Genomic DNA, 27671 nt, shown 5'->3' with positions numbered 1-27671 from the left:
GGGCTTACTGCATTTTTGGTAGTTATCATGTTGTCGTTTCTGGTGTTTTCATGTGTGCTTGCAGAGTCCATAAAGTGGGTGAGGAGGAGCGGGTCCAGGACAGGTCCTGAGAAAGATGCAGGGAGGTGAGAGGAGTGAACTGAAATCTACCTGGAGGTCAAATAAACAGTGTCCCGAGGAGTCTTCTGCATCCCTGAGCAAGTGAGTTCGGAGCCAGCCACCACCAACACAGAGCTGCTCGGCAGCCTTTGAAGTTCTTCCTAGCAGGAAGGAAACCCAGAAGAGACAAAGGCACTCATGTTTCTCCAGGCATGTGCCAGCTCCTTAACCAAATCCCCCCACCCCCCAAGTTTGGTGTCCGGAGGAGAGGGAGAGGGAGAGAGAATGAGAGAGACAGAGACAGAGAGAGAGAGGAGAGGAGAAGAAAAAGTAAAGGAGAGAAAGAAAGGAGAGAGAAGAGAGAAGAGAAAGAAGAGAGAAGAGAAAATAGAGAGGAGAGAGAGAGGAGAGGAGAGAGAAGAGAAAGAGGAAAGGAGAGGAGAGGAGAGAGAGGAGAGAGGAGAAAGAGAGAAAAGAGAGAGATGAGAGCGGAGAGAGAGAAGAGGAGAGGAGAAAGTGAGAGGAGAGAAGAGAAAGGAAAGGAGAGAAAGGAGAGAGAAGAGAAGAGAGAAGAAGAGAGAAGAGAAAATAGAGGAGAAAGAGGAGAGGAGAGATAGAGAAAGAGAAAAGGAGAGGAGAGAGGAGGAGAAAGAGAGAAAAGAGGAGAGAGAGAGAGAGAGAGAGAGGAGAAAGAGAGAGAGAGAGAGAGAGAGAGAGAGAGAGAGAGAGAGAGAGAGAGAGAGAGAGAGAGAGAGAGAGAGAGCGCCTGAGGCTAGATGGATGTCAACTGGACAGAAGCAGCCAGGGGAAAAAGCAGGATGGACGAGTGGGCGCGCGGGAGGGACAGTGGGAGAAAGGGGGGTGGTCTCGGAAAGGAGGAGGGGTGAAGGCAAGGGGCGGGGAGTCGCAGGGCCCTTTAGGACGGACTGCCGAGGCCCGGGGAGGAGAAAGAAGCCCAGGAGGCGGCTCCCGCGCTCGCTGGGCCCCGGTGCCACCTGCCCGTTCGCCTTCCTCGCCGTCGCCGTCGCCCTCGCCACTCGCCGACATGCAGCCGAGACTCGGGGGCCCCGCAACGCTGCTCCTGCTGCCGTCGCTGCTGCTGGTGCTAATGCTGGGAGCGGGCGGCGGTTGCGGGGTGCGCGCCGAGGTGCTGTTCCGCTGCCCGCCCTGCACCCCCGAGCGCCTGGCCGCCTGCGGGCCCCCGCCGCCCCTGTCCCCCGTCGGGTCCGAGGCCCCCGGCGAGGCCGACGGGCATTGCACCGAGCTGGTCCGGGAGCCCGGCTGCGGCTGCTGCTCCGTGTGCGCGCGGCTGGAGGGCGAGTCGTGCGGCGTGTACACCCCGCGTTGCGCGCAGGGGCTGCGCTGCTACCCGAACCCCGGCTCCGAGCTGCCCTTGCAGGCTCTGGTGCACGGCCGGGGAACTTGCAAGAAAGGTCATGAAGAAGATGAGGTTGCTGGCCCGGAGCATGTTGCAGGTAACGGAGTTGGGGGAGAAACTTTTGGGCTTAGGAGTTGCGGGGGGGCCTGGCCACGACTTGGCTGCGGGGAAGGGAGTGCACGGCGGGATCTCTGCTAGGGGACACCAGAGCGAGGACCTGGTCCAGATCAGTTGGGGACGGGACGGGAGATGAAAGGAGGAGAAGGGAACCTCAGAATTCACCCCGGGGATGCAATCAAGAATCTGCATATGGGGCCGGAGCGGTGGCGCAAGCGGTAAGGCATCAGCCTTGCGCGCGGTAGGCTAGGACGGGCAGCGGTTCGATCCACAGCGTCCCATAGGGTCCCCCTCCGCCAAGCCAGGAGTGATTTCTGAGCGCATAGCCAGGAGGAACCCCTGAGCGTCACCGGGTGTGGCCCCCAAACCAAAAACCAACACCAACACCAACAACAACAACAAGAAAAAGTCAGCATGCTCTTTGGCTGAGCATGACGGGGGGATCAACTTTCTATACCATAAAACTTACCATAAACTTTCCCCCCAAAAAACACTCATACCCTCCCTTACATGGGGGTAGGGAGGAGTTGCTGGGGAGGAGGGTGTGGGTCGGACCTGGGGGTGTTGGGACTTCATTGCCTGCGTTGAAGAATTCGTCTGGGCGACCCTGCTAGGTGAGGGTCAGTGACACCCATCCTTGCGCAAGGACATCTGGTGGGGAGTGGGGCGCTTGGAGGAGCAGAAGAGCCCCCGCACCCACCCCGCCAGGGACTGTCGGTGCTTTGATGGGATTCTGCGGTGCGGAGCACATTCTTGTTGCAATTTCATAAGGGGAAAACACGCCCCCCAAAGGAACGGGCTGAGCATACACATGGTTGAAAAGCAAAGGTAGGGCCCGGAGAGATAGCACAGCGGCGTTTGCCTTGCAAGCAGCCGATCCAGGACCAAAGGTGGTTGGTTCGAATCCCGGTGTCCCATAGGGTCCCCCGTGCCTGCCAGGAGCTACTTCTGAGCAGACAGCCAGGAGTCACCCCTGAGCAACGCCGGGTGTGACCCAAAAACCAAAAAAAAAAAAAAAAAAAAAAAAAAAAAGAAAAGAAAAGAAAAGAAAAGAAAAAAAAAAGAAAAGCAAAGGTAGTTTATTTGGAGACCACAGCGGGGGCGGGGGGAGTCCTCGGTCCCTAAATCCCTGGTGGGAATGCGGGCGTGCGCCCTGCGGGAGAGACGAATAGTTGGGGCGGACACCCCTGCTTTCCCGACTGTTAGCCCACCTCCCCCACTCAGCTTAATTTGAGGAACCCTCCCTTGGAGACAGAATGAGGCTCTGAGCCTCTTTGTTCATGGGCTCCTATTCTCCCTCCCCAAGGCTTTTTTTTTTAAGGCGAACCCAATGAAGATCTTACTTTTGAAATATTTCAAGAACCCTGGCCACTGGGAGGGGCGGCAGTGGGTAGCTGGGTGGGTGGGTGGGTGCAAAAGCGGGTCTGACCAAACTTTCTCCAACTTGAAAGAAAGCCACGGAAGAAGGCAGCCTTCCTGCTTGCTCTGCAAAGAGACGTCTGTGCCCTCCATCCGCATGAGCCCGGTTTTCTGGTTGGCTATTGTTTCCTCCTGCGCTGAGAGGGAATGGAATTAGGGGTCAGAGAGGGCTGGGCACGTTGGGGGTGTCTCCAAGTGGAACCCCTTGGTGCCTTTTTTTTTTATTACCACCCTGGACTTGCCGCCTTCCCGAGCTGGCTCGTAGTTAACCCTTTCATCCCACTTCTTAGAAGAGTAATAAGAAGAGGGGAGAGAGAGAGAGAGAGAGAGAGAGAGAGAGAGAGAGAGAGAGAGAGAGAGAGAGAGAGAGAGAGAGAGAGAGAGAGAGAGAGAGAGAGAGAGAGATCATGCAAAGGGCTGCAGCATATTTGTTCCACGAAGGAGGTCCAAATCGATTTCCCTATTCCCTGCACCACTTCTCCCCTCCTCCAAAGAAAACCCCTGAGCTCTGTGGGGTGTGATTCCAGAGCACTGAGTCCAGAGTAGCCCCTGAGCATCGTTGGGGTGTGGCCCCAAAAGAAGAGAAAAGAAAAAGAATAGAAACAAAAAGAAAAAGAAAAGAAATAATTATTGAGGAAAACGATGCTGTAAAGGTCTTTTCCTGCAGTAGGAGGGACCCTCCCTCCTGTGGTCCTTCCCTCTCTCTGTCCAGAAACTCCCAAGGAGCCAAACAGTCCCTCAAACAATCTGCCCTCAGAGGGGAAACTTCTCCAGAGACCCATTACTCAGGTTCACAAAGGAGCTGTCTCCTGCACGCACAATCCTTCACATCTTTGTATGTAAATCTAAATCCGTGACTACCTTGTTTCTTCCTCTTCATTCCTCTCACTCTTAACCTGGCACCTCACCCCTTCCCAAACCCCAAAAGCTTCAAGCTAATGTGGGATATTCACTCTATTTTCTCCTCCCTGGAATCCCCCTGAGGCTTCAGAAGTGTTTGGGTGAGTTCTTGGGCAGGGTCTCTGCCTGGGGGATGACACTCCTGGCTGTTCGCCACCAACTCCCAGTACCCAGCTGCCTTCCACATCTTCTGTGCTTTGGGCTGGGAAGAGGGGGGTATGTGTGTTTGGGGAGGCATGGAACCAAGATGTGGAAGCAAGGAGCCCTCTGGAAGCTTGACAAGAATAGAGCTGGGGGTGGGTGGTGGTGGCAGGGGCCTTTGCAAGGAGAGCTTGCAGTTCTGTGATAGAGGATCTTAGGGTGAAGCATGGATTGGGCCACCCCATGGAGAGAAACTGGGGAGTGCACAGATTTTAACATTGACTGCTATTGCCTCCTGCTTGTCTCTAGTCCCAGTCTGCATTCTTTCCTCTTTGAGCAGGTTGCTTTTGAGCATTTTAAACATACCCTCTTCTTCCCAGGCAGCAGTTCAGGCTTTGCTCTTAGCTCTTTTGTCTTTGTTCTCAAAATTCAGGGGTGAGCTTGTTGCTTCCTGGGGATGGCCTGGGTGTTGAGTTAGGGGTGAGTTTGCCAGTAGGTACTGACTTAGCATCACATGGGGAGATGAGTTGGGATTTTTGGGTGAAAAAAATTTTGTTTGAGGCATGAGGAGTGGGTGGGCCTGGAGGAAGAATGGGAGTCCCCTCCCCCAAATCTTATATAAAGCCAGCACCTTTAAAGTGTGTGTTTGAACATTAACCACAGCCCAGTAAATCTTTTGTTGTTTTTTGTTGTTGTTGTTGTTTTTTGGGTCATACCTGGCGGTGCTCAGGGATTACTCCTGGCTGTCTGCTCAGAAATAGCTCCTGGCAGGCACGGGGGACCATATGGGACACCGGGATTCGAACCCACCACCTTTGGTCCTGGATCAACTGCTTGCAAGGCAAACACCGCTGTGCTATCTCTCCGGGCCCAGCCCAGTAAATCTTAAACACTGACTTTAGTAACACCATGGAAAGATGTTTTTTTTTTTTTTTTTTTTTTTCTTTTGGTTTTTGAGCCACACCCAGCGGTGCTCAGAGGTTACTCCTGATGTCTGCTCAGAAATAGCTCCTGGCAGGCACAGGGGACCATATGGAACACCGGGATTTGAACCAAACACCTTAGGTCCTGGATCAGCTGCTTGCAAGGCAAACACCGCTGTGCTATCTCTCCGGGCCCACCATGGAGATGTAACAATCATTTCAAACTGACCAGTGTTGATCTAAGTTTTGATAATTCCATTTGCTTTTGTGTTGTAACAAGCACTATGGAGTAAATTTGTGTCTGCATGGAGGAAGGCCAGGGTGCAAGATGGGAGATTGGGGATGCTAGTCACACTGGTGGTGGGATTGGTGTTTGAATATTTAATGCCCAAAATAATTGCATTATGAGTATCTTGGTAAATCATGGTGTTATAGTAAAAATTAGAGGGAAAGTGAATTTGATTGTAGAACAGATAGAGGAAGAGATAGGGTACAGGTAAGGTCCGTTCTGAATTTAGGGTACCTCTAGTCTAGGCTAAATGGCTTCACCACGCCTCTCCCTGGCACAATGCCCAGGATTATGCTGAGGGGCCTGGCTGGGCCTCTGCACATAGAAGCTATAGAAATGTGCTGTCATTCAACTTGCAAGACAGGGGGCAGGAGGGCTGCCAGCGAAGCTTTCCATGTTTGGTTGGGGGAATTGCTTAAAAGGGAGCAAAGGCTTTTGCTAGCTAGTGGTTCAATGCCATTGCTAAAGGGGGGAGGCCATGGAACTTCTGGCTCAGAACACTGCTTTACATCTCTTCTTGCATAAATTTGCATATTAAGTTTAAAGTCATGAAAGAGACTTGGGACCCCTGTCAAAGAAGACTGTTGACATCTTACCCTACCCGTTACTTTTTTGGACAAAACACCCTAAGCTAGCTCTTCTAAGCTGCTACTCTGGGTCACCACTGTGTGGTGGAAAGAAGAGGTGGCTATATTGCTTTTGGGGTCCTGGCTTCTCCATACACTGGTAGCTGTGTAGCTGGGAGAAAAGCCTGCGTGTTCTCTGGCTGCAGAGGCTGGGTTAGGCTAAAAGGGTGTCTTCTCCCAGGCCACTTGCCTTGGACTGTTGACCTGCCCAGCAGAAACTGTTGACCTCCCCAGCAGAAAGGGTAGGGTTTCTGATTACTTTCTCTACCACTTTCCCTATGTGCTCACAAGAACAGTGTCTTTCCTTTGTTAATTATGACCCATTTCTCTGACAAGGTAGTTTACAAGTTTTGTTTGTTTTGGGGAGGGGATAGGAGAGGTGCCACATCTAGGAACATATCTGGCTCTGTGCTCATGAGTTACTCCTTTTGGTGTTAGGGGACCCTATGAGGTACTGGGTATTAAATGCGGGTTGGCTTCATGCAAACAAAGTGAATGCCGTGACTCCTGTACTATCTGGTTCCTTATTTTAGAAGATTTGAGGAAATAAATCGTGTCTACCATTCCTAAAACATCTCAGAAAAGCAAAATTAGGCTAAGGACTCTAATTTGAAAAGGATGGTGGAGAGATAAGGGGAGGAAGACCCCAATTTGCTCTAGTCCTGAAAGACTGTTCATACAAAGCTTGGCTATAGTGGACCATTGTTTCCTGGCAGGCAGAGGGAAAGGGAAACTTAAGTGTATTTTAGCATCAGCTTTGTCCTAGCTTGACAGTGTCAGTGCCAGGCCAAATTATTCCTTTGAGTCAGGAGACCGGAGCTCATTTGTCCCTTGAGGAGACTTACATGCTTTCCTGAGCACTTATTTTCAAGCATTTGAGGTCTAGGACAGAATCACTAATATCTCCCTGGCCAGATTCTCAGATGAACTGTTCAACCCATAGAACATGGGATGAACCAGTGCTAGGTCTGGAGGTTGAAGCTGTTCTAATGAAATGGAAAATAAGAGTGCAGCATGCAGGGGTGGAGGCTGAGGAGGGAAGAGAGGAATGAAAAATAAACAGACAATGCCCACATTGGGTTTCGTGGTTGACTCTCAAATACTACAGCCCTACCAAAGGCTCTTGGGGCTTTGTTTTTAAAGAGACTCCATAGCCAGCAATTGTAACTGTTTTTCCCAGCTCCTTCTTCCTTCTCTCTTTCTCCATCGTTTCTTCTCTTTTCCCTTCCTTATTTCCCCCACATTGTTTGGCCTGATCTAGACTGAGCAGGAAAGCAGAGCTCGAGAAGAAAGCTCTTCTTCTGGAAGAAATTCCAGTTCAGACACCCTCCCCCATACCATCTCATTGACTGAAGGCCCTGGAAGTGATTGGGAATGGATGGAAAAGCTAGGAACAACTGGGAAGCTTGACTATTGAGGTGCAGGGTAGATTTTGTGGATAAAGAAGTGGCCATTTCCCCTTGAGGATGTGCAAACTAGGCTGCTTCTACTAGAACCAGGGCTCTGAAAAGCAAGTTATACTTCTCTCTGTCCAGTGCATCTGGAGATTGGATTGCAGGTGTTTCAGGCCCACCTGCACTCTTCTGCTCCCTGTAGCCAGCATGATGCTTGAGAGCAGGCAGAAAGCAAAGCTGGTCATCTTTCTCCGAACCCACCTCTATGGTAGCTTTGACATCTACAAGAGCAAAAGTCAAAACTCCATCTTGTAGGTGTGGCTTCTGGGACCCAGTTGCAGGTAAGTGGTAAGTTAAGGGGACACCTAATTAGGGTTCAGGGTCCCTCAGCCTGTAGGGCCAGGCCAGGGAGTGGGGCTGATGGCACGGAAGAGAGTCTCTGACCCTGTCAGCTAGGGCTGTTTCTGTCAATGGATCATATATGGGCAGCCTAAGGGCCATGGGTCATAACTACCAGGATCACAACCTGCATCTCCTTGACTCTTGAGACATCCAATACTGGGGAGTTCAAGATAAAAGAGTCCCAGTGAGCCTGCAGGGCCCAGGCAATGGAGTTGGAATGGGGTGTTGGGGAAACAGACAGTGGGGGAAGCAGCTAACTTTTGCTCTCCTCTCTGTGGATCTAAGGTCCTTAACAGATCTACTTCTGAGTGCCTGGGTGATGATAGCCAAAGTGATCCAGGAGATGCTTATCTCTCCTGCCTGGAATGCATGTGAGGACCACTCTAGTCCTGGACAGTGGCTAGCACACAGTAGAGTCACACGCTCATTAGCTACCTTAAGCTTGCCAGACGACATCTCTCTAAGGCTTTGTCTCTAGATAAAGACATCCTGATGGTCAAGCAGGTCCCTCATCCCCAATGGATGCCCAATGGATCCTTATGGATCTTCACGATCTCAACTTGAGGTAAAAAAAGTGGCTTTAGTTTAAGAGTCAGTTTTTCTATCTGCAAATCAGGGTTGATAACACTAGCTGCATTTGTTGTATGTTTCTGGGGTGGGGAGGGAGAGTAGGGAGAGGCAGGTACGGGGCACAAGATAGTGAAGACACACACATTCTAAGCACTGGGGATTTCCTTGCAAGGAGTTATTTGCTCACCTATAAACCAGGAACATTCATACTGTCTGGCCTCTTTCCCAGACAGATGTGAATGAAACCTTTAGGAAGGGGAATAGAACTGTACTTCGCAAACAGAACAAACCTAGGTGACCAGCAGTGTTTAGGGCCTGTTGGTCAGTGTTGTTCAGTCATGCTGTGGAGGACTTGGGTTCTGATATTCAAGATGGACCATGCTTGGATTCCTTTTTTTTGGGGGGGGGGGGGTTGGGTCACACCCAGCAGCGCTCAGGGGTTACTCTGTGTTCAGAATTGCTCCTATTATGACTGAAACCCAACTACAATCATGCTTGTAATCATGGGGCGCTTAAATAAAGATTTTATATATTTAAAAAAAGAAATTGCTCCTAGCAGGCATGGGGGACCATATGGGATGCTGGGATTTGAACCACTGTGCCTCCTGGATCAGCTGTGTGCAAGGCAAACGCCCTACTGCTGTGCTATCTCTCCAGCTCCATGGACCATGCTTGGGATGGGACTTGACTCTAGGCTTTATGGGAGCTCATGGGTAGAAAGGGTGGTCCCAGAGCCAGGCCTCTGGGTTGCTCGTGAGCTGGCAACCCAGGACTAAGTTTTACCTGCAGGGTGGCCCATGGAGAGAATCTCACTGCCCTCCTGGTCAGAGGAGCAGGCTGCCCAGAACTCTTTATCAGGGTTTCAGGATTGGGTGCCATTGTGGGTAGCCCTTCATGGGGATGGGACCCAGGCTTCAGAACAGCAGTGTCCAGTCCAAAATGTACAGGCCTGAGAGAGAAAGAGAGGGAGGGAGGGAGAGAGAGAGAGAGAGAGAGAGAGAGAGAGAGAGAGAGAGAGAAGAGAGAGAGAGAGAGAGAGAAGAGAGAGAGAGAGAGAGAGAGAGAGAGAGAGAGGAGAAAAATTGAGGGGGAGAGAGAGAAGAGAGAGGGGATGTCAGAGTGTGAAGTCAGCCAGAGAAGACTCCCCACAGCACAATTTCCTGCTCCAGGAAAGAGACAAGCTTTTAGATCTCTCCTGTCTGAACCTAGGGGGCCCCGAAAGTTGAACGTGATCCTGGCAAAGAAACTGGATGTTCTCTCCAAAACATCCGTTCCTTACCGCTGTCTCCAGAGTTAATCTCACTCCCTGTCAGGGGGTGGGGCTCAGCATCATCTTTTGCAGGAGGTTGGGAGAATGGTGACACTTAGGAATGCTTGTGGGGACCCCCCCCTTCAATATGTTTCCTTATGTGGTCCCAGAGGGCCCTCAGAGTGATCACTTGTTGGAGAACAAAGGCATGAGGACTGTTCTTGGGCATCTGAGCCAGTGGTGACCAGGAAATTGAAATGTGGAATGCCTGAGTTAGGGCTGGTTGGAAATCATTATGATTCTAGTCAAATACAGTCCCCTAGGACCCAACCTAGCTTTGGGGGCTAAGGGGGGGGGGAATTATCAGTCCTGAGAAGACTCTTAGCTTTCAGCCTTCAGAGTGATTGTTTCCTCTCTTCTTTGTCCCTGCTCTATGGGATATACTTTTTTCCTATTGGAAAATGCTGCCTTCTCACTATTATCCCTGCCAGCCACTCCTGGGCAGGGCAGATCTGTCCTGGCTGGGCTCTGGGCTGTAGCTGTAGGTCAGCACGCAGAGAGAGATCTTGCACAGAGAGCCAGCTTCCCCGGAAAGAACCCTAGTGGTGTGTAGTCACTTTTCCTGGGGAGAGGACTGTATCTGGCAGCTGTGGGGCCTTTTCTGGCCATGGGCCCCACATCTCTTCCTGGCTGTGTGGGGGGAAGGCAAGGGAGGAGTGAAGATTGGGGAGAGAGGGGGCAGGGGCTGGCGGGCCTCCAGCAGCTGGGCCAGAGAATTGGCCTGCAGACCCTGCTGGAGTGGCTGGAGCCCAGCCCAGACGGCTTCTTATTAAGGGTCCGTGCTCATTCAAGAACTGAACTCTGGGGGCCAGGAAGTCCTGGGGTAGGGGCCCTGGACAAGAAAGACCAAGCTTGGCAAGGTGGGGTGATGGGAAGGAGGTGCTTCCAACTGGAGAGGTCCAGGTTGGATGGAAGGAAGGGGTATTGGGAGCACTGGATCTCGGTGCTCCCAGGGTAAATGTAGGAAAGGATATATCAACTTGTTGTTCTAGGCATCCTCCGCGTGTACCACAGTGCCTCTGGTCCTTTACCCTGTTCTCCTCTGGTTAGCCCCAGAATCCTCCCCATATGACAGATAGAAGACACAGACTCAGAAAGGGGTCTTTAGGCTTTCATTTGGGGACCCTCCAAAGAGATACCCTGAGTCACCTCACTGCTTGTTTCCTGGGAGGCAGTACTGGGGCATCATTTACCCAGAATGTTTCTTTGTGCTTCTCCTCTGTCTCTCAGGTCTATTGTCTTAACTTCCAGATTCAGATGCCTAGCCATTCTAGAATCTTTGATTCAAAGTTAGGTGTGTGATCTGTTATAAACCTTGGTTCCGTCTTTGCACTTGCTCTCAAAAGAAACCCAGATCATAGTGCAGCTAGCTAGAACCCAGCTTTGCAATCATATAGGAGGGCTGGTGCCAGGCACCTTGGTGATGACCTCTGAGCCACAGACCTGCAGTAGGCCTCAAATAAGGTTGAGTGTGACCCCAAAGTAAATAAAGACCTCTTTTAGCGAGAGCAGCCTTTCCTCCTGGTGCCCCACTTACTCCTTCTATTGGCTGATAATACATTAATTTCTATAGCATCAGTGACAGGGGTGTATGTGGTGTGTGTGTGTGTGTGTGTGTGTGTGTGTGTGTGTGTGTGTGTGTGTGTGTGTGTGTGTGTAGCCTGTAGGGGAAAACCCTGTAGCCAGAATTTTTTAGATTTGGTGGGGTCAGCTGACCTTGACGACCCATGGCAGGTGAAAGGAGGCAAAGTGAGGGGGACCTCATGAAACAAGAAAAAGGTAAAGCACAGATATGGGTAATATTTGTCTAGGTGCCCAAATACTGTGCTGGGTGGTGAAGGTTTTTTTGGGCTTGGGCTGGCCTCTGACTATGTGCCTGCCTTCAACCTTGAGTTCTTGATCAAGCAGGAGGGAGATAAGGCTTATCACCCCTGTTGGGCTGCTTGCTGATAAAACAAGGGCAAGTACATTGGGAGGGCCCTTTACTCACAGTCTGTGCATTAGGGAGTCAGATTATTGGTGACTTGGCTTGATCCCCACCCTTCCTCTCTTTTTTTTTTTTTTTTTTTTTTTGGGCCACACCTGGTGACGCTCAGGGGTTACTCCTGGCTATGAGTTCAGAAATCACTCCTGGTTTGGGGGACCATATGAGACACTGGGGGAAAGAACTGCGGTCCGTCCTAGATCAGCACTTGCAAGGCAGACTTCGTATTGCTTGCACCACCACTCCAGGCCCCTCCCTTCCCCTCTGGCCTCAGCCCACAGTGCAGAATGAGAAGGGCAACCGCCTGATTTATAAGACTTCTTTTTTGTTTTTGTTTTTGGGCCACACCTGGTGGCATTTAGGGATTACTCCTAGCTCTGTATTCAGAAGCTGCTCCTGGGGACTCTGGGGACTATATGGGTCCATCCGGGTGTGCAGCATGCAAGGCAAATGCCCTACCGCTGTGCTATCACTCCGGCTCCTGTTATAAGACTTCTGACTAGTTGAGTTTATCCAGGCAGAGGAGACAGTATAGTGTAATGGTGGTGATGGACTAGAATGGGGATGCTTACTCGAATAGCTGCTCTGTGCTTTGGAAAGTTTTGGAGAGCTGGATGGGTTTTAGTCACACCTGGCAGTGCTCAGGGTTTATTCTTGACTTTGTGCCACACTGTGAGACCCTATGTGGTGCCTGGGATTAAACTTGGGCTGACTGCATCCAAGGGAAATGCTTTAACCCCTGTTCTCTCTCTTTGACTTTGGGAAAGTGTTTTCTGAGTCTTAAGATCTGCAACCTTGTGGGGTTTGCAGGGAGCAGCCGGGGCCTCGGGTGCAGTGCCCTCTACCCTTACTGCTCCTTGGCTCCTACCAGGTCAAGTCACCTCACTCTGTTCCAGAAGGGTGAACAATCCAGAGTCAGTGCTGCTCATCTCTGGATTGAGTTGTTCCCTCTTAGAGAGGAGAAGAAGCAAAGAGGCCCATTGAGGGGATGCGAATTTTCTCCCAACAGGAGTTGAACTTTGCATTGCAGAAGCAGAGAAGCATGCTGACCTATTTAAAGATGCTTATTTATATTCAGGACACTTCTTGTGCTGCTTTGAGTGTGGCCAGCAGTCCCCGGACATCCTTGTGGGTTTTTCGTTGCTTTTTGTATCTTTGGGGTTTCAGAGTGTCTGGCTTGGTGTAGCAGAAAGCTTTGACTTGTGAGGATGGAGAAGAGGGGATGGGAACTCGGTCTTAATTACTCCAATGAGCTGGTCTTCAGGGCCCAAGAGCGGATCTGAAGTGTGGGGACAGTTGCTGGGAGAGGCCAACAGCCTTCTTATCCTGTCTCATGCTTCTGCTGGCTCCTTGCCTTGACTTCCTCCTGGCCACTTTTGCTACAGTGCCATCTAGATGGGATGGGAGATGCTGGAAGAGGGTGACAGGATGTGTAGTCCCCAGTCAGACACTAGCTAGGGGCTCTCTCTGTTAGCTCCATTAGCTCAGGTTACTCCTGACTGTCATTGATTATGTGCAGATTGCATATCTATAGCTATTATACTCCCAAATGCCTTTATATCTGAGCAGATCTAGAAAAGCAACTGAAAGCATTTTAAAAGTTATATTTTTCTTGGGCCAGAGAGATAGTAGGTGGTTAAGATGCTTCCCCTGCATGGGGTGATGAGGTTCGGTCATCGGCATCCCATATTGTCCCCTGAGCTTGCTAGAAGTGATTCCTGAGTAGAGAGCCAGAAGTAATCCTTGTGCATAACCAGATGTAAAGCTTAAAACCCCCAAAAGTTAAATCTTGGGGTTAGGATTGTGATTGAAGAGCTCACCTGCATGCACTATTAAGTGCTGGAGCCTGGACTCAACCTTGGTGCCACATAATCAAAAAATGAAAGTTGGAGGTCAAAGTAAATACAGGGATTGAAGATCATGCCTTACATGTGGCCAACCTCTATTCTATTAGCATAAACTGGCAGATGTGGCTCTGGAAGATCCTGAGCACAGCATTTGGGGAAAAATCCTATTATTATGGAGGAAAGCATATGTCATGTATGCAATGGGTCCTAGGTCCATTCAATCTGTGACCCCATAAATCTAAAGGTAACAACAAAAACCTCAGAAACTCCCTGATCTCCACCCCAGGCATTGATAGCCAAAACTAAATGAATGTTTTAATATTGTCGCTGAAGAAAGCAAGTCCTTGGAGCTGGATATATATTCCAATGCAAGTGAAAGAAAAAAATTTTTGATTCACACCCCATGGTGATGCTCATTGGTTTTTCCTGGCTCTGCGCTCAGAAATTGCTCCTGGGAGGCTCAGGGGAACATATGGGATGTCAAAGATCAAACCTAGGTCAGCCACATGTGAGGCAAATGCCCTACCTGTTGTGCTATCACTCTGGCCCATCATTTTTATTATTCCAATAATGGAAGCCTATCTTTTCCCAAAAAGATGACCCAATCACACTCCCAGAGCACCTCCCTTCTGGCTCTCCTGTCTTCACACAGACTTGATTCCAAAGCATGCAAATAGCATGGACTCAGGACTTACTTCCTGAAGCTTCCCATGCTGTGGTGGAAGAAGAAACATGGCTTGCTGGGTGGGCCCTGGCATTCAGGCTGAAGAGTATGAAAGAAAGTTAAGTCCTTTGGCTGGTGCTCCTCCTCAACCCAGTCAGGGGGCCTCTGCACCACTGCAGGCTACCTTATTTGTAGGTCATTTTGCCTTGCATACAGCTGACCTGGGTTTGATCCTGAGCATCTTATATGAGAGAGAGAGAGAGAGAGAGAGAGAGAGAGAGAGAGAGAGAGAGAGAGAGAGAGAGAGAAAGTGTGTGTGGACCCTGTGGCCCTGTGGACAAAGGTCAAAACTGATAGTATTGTTTGCCCTCTGAGTCCCCTTTTCTCAGATTCTTCAAGGACAACCCTGCCCCCAGAGCCTCAGGACCACTGTGGAATTTGCTTCCTTGTTTTCTTTTCTCACTGTCTACCTCAGCCTGGTCCCTCCCTGCCCCTGCTTTTTCAGTCGGAAGCTGGTGTTTATGAAGAGCTCTGGAGGGTGGACACAGGCTTTGAAGAGATAATGCCATGACCACATGTTTTAGAAATCTCCGGAGGGGGTCCTCTGTGAGCATATCTCTGGCCTGTTTTCAAACCCCTGTGGCAATAGGTAGGAAAGATGAGGGGAGGTTGCCTCTTTGCCAGATGTCTGTGGGAAGCCTCAGGCCTTGAAAAGGAGGCATTTCTTTTATCAGGACACTGAAAGATGAGGACAATATTCAACCCCAGTCTGCCCATTCAAAGAGAAATGGGGGCGTTCCCAAGATTTAACTTTGCCTACTTGGAGTTTGAATGATGGCACACTCATGCTTTTGGTGTTCTTTGCCATCAAACTTGGTCAGTAGAGTCTCCACTTCTATAGGTGTCCCAGAACAACGGAAGATGCTAATCTTTATTCTGGTATTTCATATAGGTTGTATTTTAGGAGAATTAAGAAAAAAGAAAAAAAGAAGCCATGTAGGTTTTGTGCCCAGAGAATGTAGAACCAGGAACACCACTTTTCAGGACCTGTGAACCAGCCCTTGATGACTCTATAAGCCTATTTATTACCTGTGAATCCACTGAGGTCACTGAGATATTTGAGGGTAGACTACGTGATTGCTAAAGTGTGCCCAGAGCTTATGTTTCCAGTTCCTTATAATGTGGGCTCAGGAGAAAATTGCAAGATGATGGGAACAGTAAAAGACCACTTAGGGGTTGTAAAAATATGTATTGGGTTAGGAGGTGTTTTTTCTGGGGGCATCAGCATCAGCAACAGTCAAGTGTGAAATGGAGAACTCAGGGCAGAAACTCAGGCTCCATGACAAAATCAGTTCTATACAGATTTGAATTCATTGAGTGAGGCTTCCAGAGTTAAAGCAGAGAGATTCTGATGGAGTGGGGGTGGAAATACAGGGAGATGGGCTCTGAAGAAGTTCGAGAATCAGGACGTGAATTGGCTAGACAAATCTTCTGGGACATTCATTCCCAGCTGCCCTTCCTGGCTAGGTAGGTGAGACTGGGAGTCCAGGCTAGGAGTGAAGCCCATGGATGATGGCAAAGAGGCTGTGTTTGCATGAAATGGGACAATCTGTGCCTCTTTAATAATTTTTTTTAAATTAAATCACCCATGAAGTTACAGTTACAAAGTTGTCTTGATTGAGTCTCAGTCATACAATGTCCAACATTAATCTCTTTACCAGTGCACATTTCCTGCCACCAATATTCCCAGTTTCCCTTCCATCCTCTCCCTGCCTGTCTCGAGGCAGTTCCGAGGCTCAAAAAACATCATGCAGAAAAGCCCTCTGCATTCCTCTGTTTATCACAGCACGATTCACAATAGTCAGAACCTGGAAACAACCCAAGTGCCTGAGAACAGATGAGTAGATAAAGAAACTATGGTGCATATAAAAAATGGAATACTACTCAGCTGTTAGAAAAAAAAATGAAGACATAAAAAATTTACTTATACATGGATGGATATGGAGAGTATTATACTTGAGTGAAATGAGTTAGAGGAAGAGGGATAGACAATGATCACATATTTGTGGGGGAAAAATTTGTGGGAATGATAGATAACCTTTGGTTTTCTTAGCTCCAGCATAGGGCAGAATCTAGGTAAGGTAGCTCAGGTGCATGGCAGAGGGAACTTGTGCCTACTTCCTCAGCCCTGGATTCTCTGTTTTCATCTATTTTCTCCTCTACTTCTCTTTGTGAAAGTCTGACATCGATATATGCTGGAACATCAGAGCAGACCTATATTCCTTGTGTCCCCTCACCAATCATCAGGAAATCATGTCAGGGGACCCTTCTTCATTTATTATGTACCAGAGGCTTTTCTGGAGATGTGAGTTGGTCGCTAAGAATCTTTCATCGAGTGACTTTTGTGCAGCAGCCCATGGAGTGGCAGGCAGAAGTGATTGCTTCATAAATATTATTCTGAACCTAACTCTTCAGCAAGAATAAAAAAAGACTAGCTTGGTATTTTTGCTCTCAGGGCAAATTCCATCTCTTACTTGAGTGCTGTATTTGGAATGCTTTCCTGCGCATGCTCCTGTGTCTCATCAGAGAATGGATGGGAAGACCTTGGGACTGAGGGAACATAGTTCTTTTGGCTTGAGAGCAGCCCTGGGCGTGTCTGCTGTGTGTTTGGCGTGGAAATGCACATAGGATCTTTGATCCTCTGGACTGTCCCTGGGAGGTGGGCCCTGCTGATGTTTGACACATGATCTGTGAAGGCACAGAAAGCTTAAGGAACTTGTCTAGCAAGGAACAGACGAGTAGTATTACTATGATTGAAATGCACTTAGAAAATTTAGTTTTGGAACTTGAACTTAAAAATTTTCTCCCTCTCTTTGTGTTTTTAAAAATTAACTCAGGACGAAGTGGTAGCACAGCAGGAGGGCATTTGTCTTTCACGAGGCTGACCCAGGATGGATGTGGGTTCGATCCCAGGCATTCTATATGGTCTCCGGAGCTAGGAGCAATTTCTGAACACAGAGCCAAGAGTAACTGGAGTGCTGCTGGGTGTGGCCCAAAAAACAAACAAACAAACAAACAAACAAACAAACAAACAAAAAAACCCCAAACTAAAAATCAATGAATTAATTTTTGGTTTTGGGGCTACATTCAGTTGTGCTCAGGGCTTATTTCTGGCATTGCACTTAGTAATCATTCCTGGTGAGCTCAGGGGACCATATGGGATGCTGGTAGGGGGGATTGAATGCATGTGCAAGGCAAACACCCTACTCACTGTGCTATCACTCTATTGTGGTGTCCATGTCAGAAATGGGCCCTCATACTTGCTGGCAAGTGCTCTTGAATAATGTCCCTGGCCCCTTACCTGAACTCTTCAATCCTTTGGAAGGGAAGAGACACTGTCCTCCATCTGCTTGCTGCACTGGCTGGTCTCCACCCACCTTACCTTCTTGTCTTCCTTCCCTGGGCTCCCACATACATCTGAGGGAGGCCCTGTGTGGTCATTGTGCAGGGTCCTTGTGTGTCCTTATGTTTGTAGGCGAGGAGGCGATCGATGGTGGAGTGGAAAGAAATGGCCTTGAATCTGGGTGGCCATGAGAGTGGACACAATGACCTTCATCTCCCAGCATATTAGATTGCCTCTGAATTTAGGGGTAGAGAAGTTTGAAGGAGGTAGGAGAACTAAGACAGTGTTGGTGGGAAACAAGCATTTCTCCTGGTGTCAGTATCTTTTTTGTGCCCCAAAGATCAGCGTGAAGGAGGTTGCCACCATCTGACTCTGGCTTTATTTTCGAGTTCTTCTCAGCCTTAGCCAGCTTCTCACCCTTACGTCTGGAATCTGAAGAGAAAAGGGGGTTCATTTTAAGAGTCAGGAAGAAACTCCCAAATAGTGCTCAGGGATCCTGGGACCTACTTCTAGTTATGCTCTGACTATAGGCCTTGGTGGTTCTACGCGCACACACCTGGTGTTGTTGGGGACTGTCCATGAAGTGCCAGTGATCCAACTTGGGGCCTCGCATATGTAAGGCATATACTCCAATCCTTTGAATCTCTCTGTCCTTGAAGTAGGGTTTCTTTATGGTTGGCCCCAACTGGCTAGCCCCAGAAGTGGTCCCTGGAGTCCCTGGAGATTGGAACAGGAGTAGGTACCCACAGGGACGCCCAGGCGTCTTTATTCTGGGAAGCCTGTGGGCTGCTGAATTGGGGAACTGGGAATATTGAGGGAGTCTTGCATTTCTGTGGCTTCACCCAGAAGGGGCGGATGGCAAGCAAGGACAGTTTGGGTTGGGTTCCTGGGACTAATTGAATATGCAGTGGCCCTGGGCTGCTCCCCAGCATAACAGCAAATATTTCTGCCCTTCCCTGCTGGGTGGAAAGGCTGGCTCTTGGGACCTGGTCAGCCTGAGTTTGATTTGTTTATGGTAAAAGCCAAGCTTCCCAGAGCCCCTGAGGAGACAGCCCTCCTGGAGTGAATTTTCTGGACTTCTGAGAGGGCTTGCTCATTGAAACCACCCAATTTTAATTTTTTTCTAAAGCTTAACCACTTGGGGGTAGAAACCCTTTTTTTCCCTTTTTCTTTTCTTTTTTCTTCTTTTCTGTAAGGGAGAGGTAGGGAGAGAGAGAAAAGAGTGACAGGGAGAGGGAAAGGGCGGGAAGAGAGAGAGGGAAGGAGAGAGAGAGGAGGAGAGGGACAGGGAGGGAGAAAGAGGGAGAGGGAGAGAGAGGGAAAGAGAGGGAGGAAAGAGAGGGAAGGAAAGAGAGGAGAGGGACAGGGAGGGAGAAAGAGGGAGAGAAAGAGAAAGGAATGACAGGGAGAGGGAGAGAGAGGGAGGAGAGAGGGAAGGAGAGAGGAGGAGGAGGAGAGGGACAGGGAGGGAGAAAGAGGGAGAGAGAAAGGAATGATAGGGAGAGGGAAAGAGAGGGAGAGAGAGGGAGGAGAGAGAGGGAAGAGAGAGAGAGGAGGAGGAGAGGGACAGTCTTTGGTCCATACCCAGCATTTCTCAGGCTTACTTCTGGCGCTGTACTCAGGAATCCCTTCCACTGGGGCTCAGGACATCATATGAGATGCCCAAGATTGAACCTGGATCTGCCACATGCAAGGCAAATGCCTTCCTCACTGTATTACTTCTTGAGCACTTTAGAAACCCTTTTGTAGAAAATGACTTTTATTCCCCCCTCCCTTTATGCTGTCCCAAGATCTTCATCAACACTACTCTGGTTTGGGGGTAACTTTGGTTTTGGAGGTACACAATGTGGATGCCCTTTGAGATCAAGGTGGTTTGTTAGCTCGGTACTGGGTTCCCCCTAGATCTCATGTATAGGTTCCTCATTGTTCTTTTCTCCCTGCACTGGGTTCCAGCTACTGTCCACACGCCTGCCTTCTCTTGCTTTTGGAGTTTGCTGATTTTCTTCTGCAGTAGCCTTGGAAGCCAGATACACAGACATTAGGCAGGGGAACTCCTGCCCGGTTTTCCCCTGCCCCCCCTTTTTGGGTGAGAAAGTGCCAGATTAGGCCAATAACTTCCTGGACCTGGTGATAGCCTCTATGCCACTCCAAAGAAGAGTCTTTTGGGGGTGGGTGGGTTTGTTTTGTTTTAGGCAGGCATTCTCCGTTTCTCAGTGGTTACTCTTGATTCTGCGTTCAGGAATCACTCCTGGCAGGCTCAGGGGACCATATAGGGAATGGAAACCAGGTCAGCTATGTGCCAGGCAAATACCCTCTCTGCTGTACTCAGAGGTTTTCTTGTGCTGGTTTAAGAAAGCTGAGAGACTTCTGCATGTGGGCGTGTCGGGATGGGGTGGGAGACCCACAGTGAGAGAAGATGGTGTGACTAAGCTAGGGCTCAGTGCCCTCAGGAGGGGTGCAGGAGACAGAGACGTAGACACCAGAGTCATTGGAATCTGTAATGGTAGCTTTGGAAGCATATCTGTCCCCCACAGCTGGGTTGGGGGCCATAGGGTTGCAATGTGGGGTGTGATGGTTGAAATTCAGATTCTGGCCTGACATTGGCTCCTAAGACACAGCACTGTCAATGATCTTGTGCTCAGTTTGATTGCCAGTCTCCACCCCTTACAGCCTTTTCAGTGCCTGAGTGGAGAATCTGTATGGTGTCCTAGGTAGGTTGGTGACACCCCCATAAAGACTCTCTCCACTCATTCCAAGGCGGGGCATGTAAGATGTATTTCCTTCTCTGCTCTGTCATGGTCTCCAGGTGGGGAGATGGCTGACCCAAGCCTTCTACCACCACCCCAGTCTGTTGATTGGCTTTCAATCCTGGATTTGGGGTCATCCCATCTTTAGTTCCAAAACCACCCTCAGCTCTGTCTGTGAAAGGAGGGCAGGGGGCAGCTTGTTCTCTTCACACTAGGACATCATCTCTCCCTTCCTCTGTGCAGAGACTGGGGAAGATCAAGTCCTTGAGATGGAGCTGGTGGAGAACCACGTGGACGGGTCCTTGAATATGCTGGGAGGTGGTGGCAGCGCCAGCAGGAAGCCGCTGAAGTCGGGCATGAAGGAACTGGCAGTGTTCCGGGAGAAGGTGACAGAGCAGCACCGGCAGCTGGGCAAGGGCGGCAAGAACCACCTGGGCCTGGACGAACCCAAGAAGCTGAGGCCGCCGCCTCCCAGGGTGAGGGGTCAGGGCTGTGGGGAGGGCTGGGGTCTCCCGCACCCCTGGGCTGTGAGCTGCCTCTTCCAGCTCCTCCTTATCAGAGAGGGTCCCATCTTCTTAGGGGTGTCACTGTTGCCTTCCATCGTGCCCCTGCTAACTGTGTGATTCTTACCCTCAAGTGAGGGAGTGCAGTTGGCTATAGTGTGTAAGCCGGTGCTGGGGTGCTGGCTCTGAACCATCTGTGCCTGGGGGCCCCCAGACCCCCTGCCAGCAGGAACTGGACCAGGTGCTGGAACGCATCTCCACTATGCGCCTTCCCGACGAGCGTGGCCCACTGGAACATCTCTACTCTCTGCACATCCCCAACTGTGACAAGCATGGTCTATATAACCTCAAGCAGGTGAGACAGAGCCACAGAGTGTGTGTGTGGGGCTGTGGTTTTGAGAGTTCCTAACACCCAGATTTCTACATGATACTGGAGAGGGGAATGAGGTTTTGTGTGTTTGTGTGCGTGTGTGCGTGTGTGTGCGTTGTGTATACTCAGGGGATGGGGCTTGCATGTTTGTATGTGTTTGCAGGGCATGGGGCAAGGTGTCTGTGCAGAGGATGTGTGTATTTAGGGGGATGAGGGTGGGGCTTGCATGCTTGTGTATGGGGAATGGTGCTTGCATGTATGTGCATAAGCATGTATGTGCAAAGCATGCATGTGTGCAAAGAATGGTGCTTACATGTATGTGTATACATACATGTGTTTTTGCAAGTCATGGGGCTTTTGTGTGCGTGTGCAGGGGATGGTGCTTGTATGTATAAGTGTACATGTGCATTCAGGGGAAGGGGATCCTGACTGTTTGATGGGGTAGGGCAGATATGACTTGCTGTCCTGCTGTCCTGGGACTGTCCAAGGTTGACCTCCAGCCCTACCTAGCTTTCTGCCAGACCGAGCTTGAATCCTCTGGGGAAGAGACATTGGGCTCCCTGATGCTCATCACCACTGGTCACTGCCAGGTTTTCCCCTACCCCCACAGATTACTGTTAACAAGGTGTGGTGAGACCAAAGGGATTTTGTATTATTTGGTGGGGGGGGGGGGGCTACACATGGTGAAGCTTGGGGAATCTGGTAGTGCTAGAGATTAAACTCTGGTTTTAGGCTTTGGCACAGGGGACTGGCATTTTTTTAAACCATATTTTCTGGCGTATAAGACGACTTTTGAAACAAACAAAGTCAACCGATAAAAAAATATATTTAATAAAAAAATATTTTTATATGCTAAAAACAAAAAGTCAACCGAAAGTCGGGGGTCATCTTATACGCCAAGTATATCCAGAAAAAATGTTTCAATATGCTGCTAAACGAAAATTGTCTGAATATTGTCACAAAACGAATTTTCCAACTCGATCCTGCACCAATCACTGCAAGGCTGCTCGGACCGCCTCTCTAACTCAGCCAATCCAAGCAGGCTTTTGATGTATGCAAATTAGACAATCTTCTGGATCCGAATCTACACTGTAAAAAGCCTGCTCAGATTGGCCAGAGTCAGAGAGGAAGTCTATTAAAGTATAACCTTTGAACCTTTGCTTGTTGTGATTGGCTCACTGTGGTACATACAGTTGCAGCACAGGAACGTACTGTCTGATACAGCGAATATAGGCCTAAACCTATGTTTTAACTGCAAAATTAGGGGGTCGTCTTATACGCAGACAAATATGGTTTTTTTTTTTTTTTTTTTTTTTTTTTTGGTCTTGGGGCCACACCCGGCAGCGCTCAAGGATTATTCCTGGTTCTACTCTCAGAACTTTTACCTGGCAGGCTCCAGGGACTAGGTGGGATGTTGGAAATCGAACCAGGGTCCATCCTGGGTCAGCAACATGCAAGGCAAATGCCATACCACTGTGCTGTCACTCCAGTCCCGGGACTGGCCTTTTGAATAGATTGCCAGAATCACGCATCACTTATTTAAGCCATGAGCACTAGGTCTGGGATATGCCTCAGGGGTGGAGTTCAGTCCCTGATAGGGCATGTCTTCCAGCATGAGTGAGCCCGTTCATCCTTCAGGTCCATTGAGCAGGAAATCACTCTATGTGCAACCCCATATCCCTGCCATCTCATCACTGGCTTTTATGAGAAAAAAAAAGATGTAAACTATTCAAAGAAGCAGTCCTCTAAGTAACCTCACTTTTTCAAATCTCTCAGGATGGGGAAGAAATAGAAAAACCCAAATAAAAATCATTGAAATCCACACTGATAAAGGGGGGGATGGGTGATGAAACATCGTATGACTGAAACTCAACCATGGACAATTTTTTAAGTGTGTCTCGTGGTGATACAATGAAATATTAAAAGAAAAGCACTACAAATAAATAGGACTCAGAGAAGTGGCTCAGCAGTAGAGTGCTGGCTTCATATGTGAGACACCCTGGTTTTGATTTCTGGCTTTGCAGGGAAAAAAAAAAACTAAAGAAATGGTAGAAGAGGGGCCGGAGAGATAGCACAGCGGTGTTTGCCTCGCAAGCAGCCGATCCAGAACCTAAGGTGGTTGGTTCGAATCCCGGCATCCCATATGGTTCCCCCGTGCCTGCCAGGAACTATTTCTGAGTAGATAGCCAGAAGTAACCCCTGAACACTGCCGGGTGTGGCCCAAAAACAAAAACAAAAACAAAACAAAAAAAGAAATGGTAGAAGAGCATTCTGAGTGCATTAGAGAAAAGTAAGTGAGAGTGTCAAGTATTTTGGGATGTGCTCTGCCCAGCAGTGCTCAGGAACTATTTGCAGCTCCATGGCTGGAGTTGGAGCCTCCCCAGCCTCTTGCATGCTTTGAGTAAGCTGGATGCAGTTTTCTATCAGTATCCTCAGCACAGACATGGATGTGTAGGCAATGCTAGTGGCTGGCTGTGTTGACCCTTGACATTTTCTTAGCATTCGTGTTCTCACATATGGCCCATGCAGAGGGAGGAGAGTTCTGGTGTGGTGTGATTCTCTCTGGCTGAGAAGCATGGGTAGGGGCGGACAGGATCACCTGCTCTGGGTGTCAAGTAGAGGTTCTTTTTTTGTTGTTGTTGGTTTTTTGTTTTTGGGTCACATCCAACAGCGCTCAGGGGTACTCCTGGCTCTACGCTCAGAAATTGCTCCTAGCAGGTTCACGATACCTTATGGGATGCTGTTTTTGAACCATCATCCTTCTGCATGCAAGGCAAACACCCTACCTCCATGCTATCTCTCTGGCCCCAAGTAGAGATTCTGAGTACTGGCTGCCCCCAAGCATCTAGAGTCTTAGAAGACATAGAAGTAAAAACCTAGGAATTGATTCAAAGGGCCAGAGAGCTCTGGGTTTAATCCATGGTGTCACATGGCCCGTAAAACATGGCTGGAAGCCCCACACCCGCCCCATCATGGCTGGGCCCAAAGAAAACAGGCAAAAAGAAACTTAGGACTGGAGAGATAATACACTGGATAGTGTGCTTGCCTTGCATGTGACTGACCTGGGTTAGGTTCTGGCACGTTATATGGTCCCTTGTGTATACCAGGAGTGATCCCTGAGTGCAGGACCAGGAGTAAATTCTGAGCACTATTGGGTGTGGTCTCCAGACAACAACCAACAGAGGAGAGGTCAAAGTGCTATTGTTCCTCTTTCCCCTTCTCCTCCTTCTCTTCCTTTTTTCTTCCCCCACACCCAGTAGTATTCAGTAATCACTTCTTATAATGCTCAGGGAATCACATGGGAACACAGGTTGGCCTTGTGCAAGGCAAGCACCTTACCTATTGTGCTATCCCTGTGGCTCCAGAGACTTGGCTTTTTAATTTTCTTTTTTAACTTGGGTACTTAAACAAGCCTGTCCCAGTGATCCTAGTGATCCCTATTGATATAGAGGGGGGAGGTGCTTGCAGACATGGAGGTGCAGGGCTGTGAGGATCTTTGGGGATCCCACTTTCTACCTTCCCAGCATTGGCCTCTTGCTTTCTTCTCTCTAAGTCATGCTGGCATACATCCCAGAGTCACTGTGGGGATTGAGTTCTACAAGAATAATTAATTGGGTGATGGGAGCTTGAATAAGGTCTGCCTGGGTATAAATCTTTGCTGAGCTTTTGAGCTATATGACTTTGGACAAGTGGCACATCCACTTTGAGCTTTCTCCTCTTTACCTGTCTAGGGTCACCCATTGTGGTTCCTGTCACAGGTGACGTGAGAATTAACAACTATCTAGATTCCCCCTCAATTGTCAGTGAACACTGTGGAGATGGTTTCCAAAATTCTGAGGGGTGCAAGTTTCACTGCCTGCGACAGTCTGACAACTCTATACCTGGGGCTCTCCTGGGCTTAGGGAGGGGCAACTCATAACGTTGCTGGGGACAGGGATGAGGCTCTTTATGGGACACTCTCAGCTGCCCAGGACCATGAGCTAACATGTGGGAACTGGGAGGCTCATCTAGGAATCAGAAACCTGTTTCACAAACTCAACTACAAGATGACACCTGCCTGTTGCTGCCTCAGTGGCCCCAGAAATGTGGGGGTGCAGCCAGGGCAGAAAGGCAGTGGCCATAATCATGTCCTTCATGGTCCTCATCTCTTTGCAGTGCAAGATGTCTCTGAACGGACAGCGTGGGGAATGCTGGTGTGTAAACCCCAACACCGGCAAAGTGATCCAGGGAGCACCCACCATCCGTGGGGATCCCGAGTGCCATCTCTTCTACCATGAACAGCATGAGGCTCGTGGGGGACACACCCAACGGATGCAGTGAACCCAGCCAGCCGGTGTGCAGTCCTCCCTGCCCTCACCCCCTCTCTGTACCCTGACAGAGAGAGGGGGGCACTTAAGTGGCAGCAGGAGAGAGTTTTCCAGGAGTTCTGACACATGTATTTATATTTGGAAAGAAATCAGCACCGGCCTAGACATATTCCTTGCCCCTTCCCTCCTACTCTTGGGCCAGCCTATGCCCACATCCCTCTCCATCCTTGTGGGGAATCCAGGCTGATTGTCTTGGTACAGCCTTGCTTGTCTGTCAGCAAGGTTTGAGGAGCTGCAAGAAATTTTTATTTTTAAGCCCTTGTGTCTCTTTTGCTTAAGATTAAAGAAAGGAAAAATAAAGTGTGAGTCTTGTGTGAATTTGGGGGGTCCCCATGGAAAAGAGATATCAAGGCCCTGACTGGTGTGTCGGGGACTGCATCTTTCTTCCTCCTGGAGCTGGTGTGGACTGCCCCCCGCCACCCAGTTTCTCACTGGTCTGTCTCCAGGCACTCCTCCCTGCTCTAGCTCTTCTTGTTGTTCTGGGTGGATATGGATTTTAGGGGAGGTTGGGGGGTGCACACTGTCATTCTGTTACACACTGCAGGGGCATGGTGGGAGCAGGAAAAAGTTTGCATTGGGCGTCTTCTAGCACTTGTCATAAAGCTGAAAGCCTGCCCTCCTAGGAAGCACCAACTCAGCCTATAAGGAAGAGGCCTGGGGTAAGAGCAGTCAGTGGTCAGGGCTCGGGAAGGTGGTCCCTGGAACAGTCAATGTTCTTACCTGCAGGGGTCACTCGAGAGCAGAAACCCTATGGGGTTCCAAAGGGGCGCTCTCTACCTACCTCCACACACTCCCTTCCAGGATATCCTTTCTCCTGCTCTAGTTGCCTGGAGAGTGAGAAGAATGTCTGGGCAGTCACAGTGGGGCAGCAGAAGAAATCAGGAGTCCCCTGACTCCCACAAAGTGCTGCTCTTGGCAGCAATGAGCACTCAATAGCTCCTGCGTTCAGCCAGTCCTTCACTTTATATGCTAGGAGCCCTTATTAATTATTAATTTGCTTTATAGAGGAGGAAAAGGTGCCTTGGGGTACTGAGCCCAGTGGCAGGGTGGTTGTGGGGACTCTTACCTCCAGGGTGAACAAGGCTCAGTCCTGGGCCACACTGCCCCCTGGTGCGCAGCGTTGGCATGAGCCTATTGGAGTTGGAGTTTGTTGCACCCAAGGTTCCCTTCCATGAAGTTCCTTCGGGGAACTAAATCTGCTTTCATCAATGATGGGAGCTCTCATCACTCTCCTCGCTTCTCCGCTGAGCTCAGATGCTGGCTGCTGTCCTGGGGTACACTCTCCACAATGTACATTTGAATTCACTGGGATCCTTAACAGAACCAACCCTCCGCCAAAAAGTCTGAGCTGACTGACTGATATGAGGCCAGGACTCTAGATTTCAGGGGATCACTCCTAGTACTATTCAGGGAATACTGAATGTGGCCTTTACAAAATGGCATCCCTCTTTGTTCAGAATCTAGGACCCCACAGTGGCACCCAGCATTCTTTTTTTTTTTTTTTTTTGGTTTTTGGGCCATACCCATTTGACGCTCAGGGGTTACTCCTGGCTGTGAATTCAGAAGTCACTCCTGGCTAGGGGGGAACCATATGGGACGCCTGGGGTCCGTCCTATGCTAGCGCTTGCAAGGCAGACACCTTACCTCTAGCGCCACCTTCCCAGCCCCTACCCAGGATTCTTATATCCTGACTTCCCCCATGCAAAGCATGTGCCCCAGCCCATAGAGCTGTCTTTGGCCCTGGTGCTACGTTGGAATCTCATTGTCCCAGAACTACACCTCACACGTAGAAGCAGCTCTTTCTGCCTGCCTCATCTATTTCATGGCACAGTCTCAGATTCATGGAACATAGTGATACCAATGCCTATGATGGATGCAATTGAGCTTTGAAAATGTTAGGAGGGAACAGCATGGGAGAGCTTAGAGGCCTAATGCTGGGCTCAGCCCTTATGCCAGCTCATACACCAAGGTGCAGATCTCTGATTTTTATTTCTGCAAGCTCTCTGCTTCCTGGTACTCTACCCTCTGAGAAGGATTAGCAGGTGTGAGGCTGCACCACCACTGTACCTTTAGTTTTATGATGATGAGTAGTAATACCAAGAAATCTTGATTGAGTGAGCGCATAATCCACTGCTTCTCAAATAGTGGGGCACACCCCCTGGGGGGCACGAGGCTCCATAAAAGGGGGGAGCTTTTGACCTCAGCAAACACTGTCATAA

At 49.5% G+C, this 27671-nt stretch overlaps 2 protein-coding genes across 2 annotated transcripts in view; one reads left to right on the top strand and one right to left on the bottom strand.

Moving 5' to 3' along the window:
* IGFBP5 (insulin like growth factor binding protein 5) overlaps positions 1-27671 on the bottom strand; it is a 147388-nt gene that overhangs the window by 95433 nt on the left and 24284 nt on the right. The gene's annotated exons all lie outside the window — the stretch shown is intronic.
* Positions 1047-25752, top strand: IGFBP2 (insulin like growth factor binding protein 2). Its single transcript, XM_049767438.1, has 4 exons — positions 1047-1574; positions 20456-20688; positions 20930-21070; positions 25241-25752. Exons 1-4 carry the CDS (start codon positions 1145-1147, stop codon positions 25403-25405), a joined length of 969 nt encoding a protein of 322 aa, XP_049623395.1. The 5' UTR covers positions 1047-1144; the 3' UTR covers positions 25406-25752.

This window comes from Suncus etruscus, chromosome 2 (genome assembly GCF_024139225.1).
Source record: "Suncus etruscus isolate mSunEtr1 chromosome 2, mSunEtr1.pri.cur, whole genome shotgun sequence".
Taxonomy (NCBI): Eukaryota; Metazoa; Chordata; class Mammalia; order Eulipotyphla; family Soricidae; genus Suncus; species Suncus etruscus.
The sequence above is the reverse complement of the archived record's forward strand: the minus strand, read 5'-3'. Positions and strand labels throughout refer to the sequence as shown.